The following is a 9,813-nucleotide window of genomic DNA, read 5'->3' as shown; positions in this document are numbered from 1 at the left end:
TCCCATTTTTTTTCTCTGTGTCTATTCCCCATATTCACTTTGCATTTTAGTTTTCAGTGGACCTCACTTGCAGGTCATGAAAGTTCATAATGAGGGAACTTCCTGCTGCTTCCTCCCTCTTTCATGAAATTAATTACAAACTTAATTTACATCCACTTCCATCATACCATTTTTCCTTGTATCTCAGAGGATAAAGGTTCTTCTCCCTGCCCAAACTTAATTCTACTTTCTGTGCTGTGTTTATTGCCCCTTCTCACTGCAGCCTTTCCTTTATACCCAGTGTTCTTGTTAGGATATTTTTTAAACATTCAAGTTTCTCCTGTGTTAGAGAAAAAATCTTCATGCCTAAATCTCTTCATAGTTAAGTATCTTGTAAGACTAGAGAAGAAAGAGTCCCTGTTTCACAGTGAACTATAGTTGCTACCACATATGTTGTGCAGTCACTCCTAGACTAAAATTTTTTCTCCTTAAATTGACCACAGAACTCTTAATTACAAAATTTAAAATTCACTTTCAATCCATTATTTGAAAGTTTAATATTCCTTTTCAAAATGATTTTCTTTCTTAATTTCTCTGACACTACTCCCTTCTGTTTTATTTTGTTTTTTCTTTCCAGCTTTCTGATCCCTACTTGGCACTTGTGGAATCCCTTTTCATAAGCTACTACGCTGAGAAATAGACTTCTGAGTCTGCCTAGCCTATCCTGAGTCTGTCTCCTGAGAACCTCCCTTTTAATTTTCATTTGTATTTCCTATTGCTTATTAGGAGTTTTTACTTAAGTATCCCATAGGTATTTGCAGTTTAATACATCTAAAATTTCCCACTTTGTATCAACCTGTATTTTGGGTTCCCTATCATGATGAGTGATGTTTCATCCAGCCAGTGAAGTGGGAAACCTGGCCTCACCTTCAGTTCTTCCTTCTCTCTCATTAACTCCAGCCAGTCCAGCATGAAAAATAATGGTTGACATTTATTGTGTTAATGATTGTGTGCTCAGTACATTCAAAACACTGCAACAAGTACTTGTTAACATTATCTCTCTCAGTCTTCACAGGAGCACTAAAGAGAGGAATTATTAACCTTTAAAGGTGGGAATTAGATTTTCAAGGAGGCTGAAGTAGTCCTATAAATATTAGAGCCAGGTTTAAACCCCCCACCTCCACCCCGTGGAAGGAGAGTTAGTTTTTCAAGTCCTCCTCTCTCACCATGCTAAACTATTAACCATTTCCTGCATTCTCCATGTGTGTTGCTCCTGCACATATTGTTATTTGTTTAGAATGCTGAATTCATCATATTCAATTTTAGCTCAGGTACTGACTGTTCTTTTAAAATTAAAATCTCTCCCCTTCTACAAACCACACAGCTCCTTTGTGTTCGCAGAACTGTCTGCAGAACTTTAGCACTTAGCACACTGTGTCAGTAGACACATCCTTGTCTCCCGTGTATATTGCCTGGTATGAAGAACTCATGCTATAAATTTTGGTGAAGTTTAATGGAAAGGGGAGAAAATTATAAAGAACTTTAATCAAAACAGAATGATCATGGCACAGAAAACAAATACAGATCAGTGGGACAGGATAGAAAGCACAGAGGTAAACCCATGGAGCTATGGTCACCGGGTCCATGACAGAGGTGGCAAGAATATACAGTGGAGGAAAAGCAGTGCATTCAATAAATAGTGCTGGGATAACTGGACAGATACATATAAAAGAATGAAATTAGAACATTCTCTGACACCATATACAAAAATAAACTCAGTGGATATAAGACTGGATACTATAAAACTCTTAGACGAAAACATAGGTAGAACACTTTCTGACATAAATCGCAGTGAGATCTTTTTTGATCCACTTCCAAGAGTAATGAACAAATGGGACCTAATTAAAAGCTTTTGCACAGCAAAGGAAACCATAAGGGAAATGAAAAGAAAACCCACAGAATAGAAGAAAATATTTGCAAACAAAGCGACCAAAAAGGGATTAATCTCAAAATACATAAACAGTCCATACATCTCAGTATTAAAAAAAAAAAAAATCAAAAAGTGGACAGAAAATCCAAGTAGACATTTTTCTAAAGAACACATACAGCTGGTCAAAAGGCATATGAAAAGATGCTCAACGTCACTAATTACTAGAGAAATGGAAATCACAACTACAGTGAGGTTATACTAGTTAGAATGGCCATAATCAAAAAATCAACAAACATTAAATGTTGTAGATGGTGTGGAGAAAAGGGAACCTTTCTACACTGTTGGTAGGAATATAAATTGGTGCAGCTACTATGGAAAACACTGGAGGTTTCTTTAAAAACTAAAAATAGAGCTACCGTATGATCCACCAGTCCCATTCTTGGACATAAATCCGGAGAAAACCATAATTCAAAAAGATCCATGCACCACCATGTTCATTGTAGCACTATTTAAATAATCAGGACATGGAAGCAATCTAAATGTCCATTGACAGGGATGGATAAAGAAGATGTGGTAAGTATGTATTACTCAGCCATTAAAAAGAATGAAATAGTGCCATTTGCAGTGATATGGATAGACCTAGACACCATCATACCAAGTAAAGTAAGTCAGATGGAGAAAGAAAATATCATATGATATCACTTATATGTGAAATATAAGCACATGGTACAAATGAACCTATTTACAAAACAGAAATTGAGTCACAGATGTAGGAAACAAATACAGTTACCAAGGGGAGAGGGGGCAGGAGGGATAAATTGGGAGATTGGGACTGACATGCATGTGATTGCTATGCTAAGTAGCTTCAGTTGTGTCTGACTCTTCCCGATCCCATGGACTGTAGACCTCCAGGCTCCTCTATTCATGGGATTCCCCAGGCAAGAATCCTGGCGTGGGTTGCCATGCCCTCCTCCAGGCAGTCTTCCCAACCCAGGGATTGAACTGCTTTCTTATCTCTCCTGCTTTAGCAGGCAGGTTCTTTACCACTAGCGCCACCTGGTACATACACACACTACTGTAAGAACCTACTGTATAGCACGGGAGACTCTTCAATACTCTTTAATGACCTATAGGAATAGAATCTAAAAGAGTGGATATATGTGTATAAATATATAACTGACTCACTTTGCTGTACCTGCAGAAACTAACAACATTGTAAATCAACTCTACTCCAATAAAAAAAAATAATTTAAAAAAGTGAAGAAGAAATAAAGACTTTCTTCAACAACAGAAAAAGGAACTTTTAGAGTATAAAGGGTGAATGTAATATATATTGTTTTTTCCTTAATGAGAGACAGCATTTCCTCAGGGAGGAAAGCTTTCTCTTTGAAATTCTAACCCTTATTTCTTATATAACACTGGTAAAGTTAATTGGAATACTGACAGTTTCATCTTCCTCAGAAATTTTTGCAAGTAATTTGTTGTATCATTTTGTGTTTCTGAAAGAAACGTAAGACAAATGCTTTGCAAGTGATTGAAATATGGTGAGGTTTAGTATTTTGTTTCAGATTTTGGATTTGGGTTAAGAATTTCTGATTCCAGGTCAAGAACTGATAGTTACTCCAATCAAAGCTCACACAACTTTAAATTCTTTTGGCATTAGAGATGTCTTGGCTAGGGAGAGAATGAGCAGTAAAAGGCAGCTTAGATGTGTGAAAAAGGAATAGATTAATATCAACTAGTCATCCTGTCTCCTACTGAGCCAGTCAGACACAGACAAATAGCCAGTTGGTCATTAATGTAAGACTTTAATATAATTTAATATAATTTCTTACTGGCAAGCAGAGAGCTTTCTGCTCAGAGCAAAATCAGTTGGCAGTGATGTTACTATATTAAGTTGAAAGAGTTCTGTCATGAGAAGTGTGTCTGAAATGTGGAATATATGTGAGGGAAAGGAAATATAGGAATTAATATGGTATATGAATGAAGACTTGAAGAAAGTGAAGACTACTATGTAGTATTGGCTCAGATGGTGAAGAATCCGCCTGCAGTGAGGGAGACCTGGTTTCGATCCCTGGGTTGGAAAGGTCCCCTAGAGGAGGGCATGGCAGCCCGCTCCAGTATTGTTACCTAGAGAATCCCCATGGACAGAGGAGCCTGGCAGGCCCCAGTCCATGAGACCACAAAGAGTTGGACACGACTGAGCGACTAAGCACAGCATTGTGTAGTACAGAGATTCAGTTTGGAGTCAGCCAGACCATGATTAGAGGAAAAGCAATAAACACGAAACAGAGAAGAAAAAAGAGCTGCCAATCTGTTTGGTCTCTCTCTGAAATAAACAAAGGTAATTTATTTGAGACTTATGGTAGTGGCTTATTCAGTGCTTTAATTTGTAGTTCAAAAGTAAGACTAAGTTAAATTGCCAGAATCGTTGAATTAATTTGAATCTTAAATTTGAAATGTATTCCATTCCTGAATAAATGAAAATAACGTATAGTTCTTTCATGATTTAGTCACTTTACAAGTTTGTTAGATATCAGTATAACTATATTGCTAGAAAGCACATATCCAGACTACAAATCTAGATCAAAATAGTGGAAGTCTTGAGTTCCCTTGTGAATTATAAAGGGAGAAGTGATTATGAACTTTTTGGAAGAGGGTAATACCAAGCGGAAACACAAACACAAACCTGTAGTTCTTCGGTCTCTTTCTTCCCTCCACCTCTTGAGTCTGCTTGTATGTTCCTGTTCCTCTGTTTTGATTTGGGTCGGGTCTAGATTTAGATGTTTTACTTAGAAGCAAGAGTTGAAGTAGAAGATCAAAAGAATTTTTCAAAATCTCATCTATAGCTAAGCTTTCTTTTCCATAGTAGATGGTGGCTAATCTGTTGATTATTTGGTATTGCCAGATATCTGATTCTCATAACTTTATAAGAGTAGACTTTCTTTTTATTTCCATTTTGGGAAATTGAGGCTCAGTGGTCAAATTCTGGCTTCATACCCCTTGAAAGTGGCAAAGCTGGCCCTCAAAACTGTCTCTCAAAGACTCTTAACCACTAACAGGATTCACATGAGTACCTTTTTGTAGGATTCTTTATTAGAAAGGATTTCTTTAGAACCAAAACACAATAGTACCTTCTTATAACTATAATCTTTTAGGATATAGAAAAAGTTGTATTATTATGAGCTTTGCTTTGTAACCGTATTTTTTTCTAGTATTTTTTCTTATTAAATGTTTCCCATTTATTTCCGTTTTGATTTCAGAAATGTATTGTGGTGGAATAGAACTGTATCTCAGCATAATAAAATCCACAGTTAGGAATTCTAACATTTACTTTAGGAAACATCCTGGTTTTGTCATTGAGTTCTCTGTGTATTTCTGTATTTATTTTTAAATGGTCAAATGAATAGTCAGGTCTTAAATTTTTGAATTAGTATGTTAAATGAAGTCACATGTTAATTTTCATTTTATTGGGTTGGCTAAAAGTTTGTTGAGGTTTTCCCATAACATCTTATGGAGTATTTGACAAAGGGGAATCAAAGTACCTTCAGTTTTTTACAGGACTTCAAAGACCACAAGAAGGTCATAGAAGAGAAAACCTGCCAAGGGTTCTATATATCTTCTTCAGGGAGGAAAATCATGTGAATTTAAAAAGCAGTTTTAAAATAGAAATTCCTCAAATATTTTTAGTCCCTTGCCTGGCAGTACATGCATGATAACCACTACAGTGTTCGCAGTGGGAGCATGGTATGTCTAAGGTGGTAGAAAGAATAAGAACCACTGCTCTGGAGTATTTCTTCAGTGTTATTAAAATTCATTGTTTTACTGGTTTGTGAGAGCCACTGAGCATTTGAGCTTGTACAGCTCAGTAAAATTCAATTTTGTCAGCATTGTAGTTATTATAATTTCCTAATGTCTAATAAGCTGTACTTTAGAGATTTTTCTATTTTTATTGGAATGTGGGGTCTCAGACTAACTAGTAAAAGAGAACAATAAAGTCCTGAAATTCTGTTCCATGATTAACTTTGTTAGTGTAAATTTAAATATTCTCAGGTCAGTGGTATGTTTTGTTTTTACAATGAATGATAATGTTGACAGTTAAAATTAGATTTCTGTTCATCAGTTTTTGTTAGAGGAATTTCAAGGATATACAATGGAAAAAAGATAAACTCTTTAACAAGTGGTGCTGGGAAAACTGGTCAACCACCTGCAAAAGAATGAAACTAGAACACTTTCTAACACCATACACAAAAATAAACTCAAAATGGATTAAAGATCTAAATGTAAGACCAGAAACTATAAAACTCCTAGAGGAGAACATAGGAATTTCTTTTTCTTAAAGGGACAAAGTATTTAGTGTTATCTGTTTTATTTTACCAAATAGTAGCTTATACAGCTAGGTAGAATAACCCTTATGAGCAAATGAGAAGCATCTCATCTGGTCCCAGATGAGAAAGATTGAGTGGAGAGAGTAATAACTCCCATGGACCAGAACAGGAGGCTCTCAGAATACAAGTCTTCTGTAGTCCCAGGTGAATGCAAAGGGGCTGTTCTTTGAAAAGTGTGAATTCTTTAGTCTTTGCTCCTGATTTTACTGGACTGGAATCATTATAATGTGCTCTTCACATGTTAATTTTTATCTAAATACTTCCCTGGTTTTTGATCTGTGCTTATTGAAGAGGACAAGGGGCATGGTAACCCTCTCAGTCCAGGGCCCTTATTATTTAATATTTAACAACTTGACATTCTTACTACTGCTAGTATATCTCCCTCTATGTCCTCGATTTGGATTGCTCCACTGAGAAGATTCTTTTCTGCCTTTGACACCAATTGGACACTACCTTCTATTCTTTTTAGCATGTCTCATCCTTATTAGGATAAGCAAAGAGTATTACTGCAATAGAGTTAGTGTAAAGAATGTTAAGAAAATGTAGTAAAATAAGTAAAATTGCTCCATGATCAAGGGAACTAATGTCAGGGAAAATATGTGCACATGAGCTAGCTGGCCCTCATAGTAATCATAAAACAGTGTCTTTACTGACACCTGGGAACCCACTGAAAGCCACCTAAATTAAGTAACCTATTGAGTTGAAAACTGAAATGCTTATAATAGACGTAATCTGTTAATGATTTATGTATGCACAAATGCTGTTTTTAGTGCTCGGAGAAAAAGTAGAGTTTCATGTAATCTAAAGAAAACATGGTACAAGTAGGACAAATACTGGAAAAAATATGTATTTTAAATTACCAGTAAGAACAAGAGAGTGGGGAAACCAATGCTAATTTAAATGAAAAAATATGCTTGTAATGGATTAGTAACAAGATTTATATTTTAGAATTAGGTGATGGTACACACATGTGACTGTGAAGCACAGTAAAGAAGTTAACGGGGATCAAACAGCATTTTACTCCAATTAATGAGATTGAAAAATTATATTTGATAACAAAATAGTTTTTGACAGAGAGCTTACATCTTTACTAATCCTGCAGCTGTCTAATAATCTTTTTTAACTTGTGTATTAATGTATAAACAATGTTTGGGAAACGTGTTTCCAGGTCGTAAGCATTTTCAGTTTTGGTGTCTTTGTTATACCAAATTACATTTTCCTTTTTTCATCTGTTTTTTTCTCCCCCTAGGAAAATGACCGGACATTCCTTCCACATGGGCTATAGTATGGCAATTTTGAATGGCATTGTAGCTGCTCTTACTGTAGCTTGGTGCCTCATGTAAACCCGCACTGAAGCAAAATACTGGACAAAACTTAGTCATGATTACTTTGTAAAACTGAAGAACATCACTGCCTATTCGGAAGACCAAGAAAGTTGCTGCTCATTATGTGGTTCAGATACATGTCATATCATCATCATTACGGAGGACTTTTTAAGCATCATTCTAGAGCCTAGGCATTGGGAATATATAAGGATTAAGTTTCAAGTAGTTCTTAAAAGTGTAAGATGTTTACCTCATCTTTTTACTTTTGTGTGTATTGTCCTTATAAGTTGTAGAAAACATTTTAATGGAAATCAAACTCAGAAACCTGGGTGCAGAACATCCTGTATCAAAGCCTGCCTTTCTATGTATATACTACATTTTTGCTAAGAAATACTGATAGTACTTTTGAGATAGAAATATTTCTTATTTATTCATTGTATTAGAAAAGCAAACAATGCCTACTACTTTGACATTTTATAGAAGCTACTTTTAAATCAGAATATTTAGTTTTCGATATATAATCAATAGAAGGTGCACTTATTTTTTTAACGGGGTATGATTCTTTGCGTTTTTTTTTTTTTTACATATTTTCCTACTATATATTGAATTTGTATCTTTTTAAATTGTTGCATCTAGGCAAATGTAAATGTTATTTTTTATCTGGTGCAAACCTAATACTTTCCATTTTTAATAAGTATTTTGTCTTTTAAGAAAAGCACATTGGCCTCACATTTAAAACTAAGTAAACTTATTTTTAACAAAAAAGTAACTGAAAAAAGTTTTACTATTTAAGGAATGATAATATTGAGGAGATTTAAAAGCTATTCCCTCTTTCCATTTTCACAATGCCAAATATTTATCTTGGTGCATATATGATTACTTCAACAGAACTGATACTATCTTGTTTTTAATAAATATAGACTTGACATTTTTATTTTTAGGAATGCTTGACTTAGTTTGTTTCTAATCTCCAAAATTTGGTTACCAAAATAGAAAAAGTATTTTGATACAGTGTGTGTGCATGTATAATTTTCCTTATTTTCCTATTTAAATGTTCTTTTGTAATTGTGTTGTTTGTTTTTGTTCTAATTCTAATTAAGCCTTAATTGTTCCAGTTCCTTTCCAAATACCTGCTTAGGAATAGTCACTTGAATTTTAGAAAGATGGACTGTTTAAGATACTGCTTTCCCTGGCCACAGGAAAACCTGCTTTAGGGTAGCTCTGTGTAGGGAAAGTGCTTACTCAGGCCAGAGGGGAAATAAATACATACACTTGTTCATGTTACCTGCTGATTGTTGTTACTGAGTAAACGATTTAATAATGTTTCTAAAAGTCTTAACCTTTTTTTTATTTTTACCATTCAAAAACCTTTCATTGGAAATGCCAAATGCTGTTCTCTCTAATTTAAATGATCTAAAGTGTTTAGATTAATAGGGGAAGGGGGTGTTTTTGTAAGGCACACATATTACACACACATACACACATCCCATGGCTTAATTACTCCACACACACACTCACATACACACATATCCCATGGCTTAATTATTCCTTGCAGAGTAAGGAATAGGTCTTCTTCCCCACCCCCGGAACCCTTCTCCTCCTTTCCCCAGCAACCTTGGCTCTAAAGGGCTCTTCTATTGCAAAGGAATGTACAAGTAACAAAATCAGTTTTTCTTCTCTCTACCCCCAAGAACTCCCCAACACCCTCAAATTTGGATAACTTCTTCCAGATTTTTATGTCTTATGACTAAGAAAAATCTAGTAGACCCTTTACATGGAAATCTCTGTATGATACTATATCTATATAATATGGATACATGTAAATATTCAGTATGTATCTCTTAAGCTGCTTCTTCTGGAGCTCTGTTTCTTTCGGACTGGACTCCTCTTTCTTGGGAAACTCCTCTCTGCAGTCTAACATAGGATGCAAATATAAACTGTCCTACTTCCTTAGCAGAGTGATTGACTGAGGATAGGTACCTAACCAAAGCTAGGCCACTCCTAGTTTCTCATCTTCCCTGGCCACAGTGATTGCAACAGGAATAGAGACATGACTTAACTTAGGCCAGTCTGTTCCCAGAATTTTTCAGGTTGAAATTAAGGTAAATTAAACTGGGAAGATACAAACCCAGGAGATGCTGGCAACCAGGGTTTAGCCAAATTCAGTGGGACAGAATAAGGCTGACATGGA

At 35.4% G+C, this 9,813-nt stretch overlaps 1 protein-coding gene across 1 annotated transcript in view; it reads left to right on the top strand.

Annotated features, from left to right (window-relative positions):
- Positions 1–8,954, top strand: part of ARL6IP6 (ARF like GTPase 6 interacting protein 6) — a 34,324-nt gene extending 25,370 nt beyond the window's left edge. Inside the window, exon 4 of the mRNA XM_020900397.2 lies at positions 7,547–8,954. Coding sequence (XP_020756056.2) covers positions 7,547–7,640 — 94 coding nt within the window. The 3' untranslated portion in view covers positions 7,641–8,954. The remainder of the gene's footprint in view (positions 1–7,546) is intronic.
- Positions 8,955–9,813: the final 859 nt, after the last annotated feature.

The sequence above is a fragment of the Odocoileus virginianus genome, chromosome 13 (genome assembly GCF_023699985.2).
Source record: "Odocoileus virginianus isolate 20LAN1187 ecotype Illinois chromosome 13, Ovbor_1.2, whole genome shotgun sequence".
Lineage (NCBI taxonomy): Eukaryota > Metazoa > Chordata > Mammalia > Artiodactyla > Cervidae > Odocoileus > Odocoileus virginianus.
This window is presented reverse-complemented; position numbering and strand designations above follow the sequence as displayed.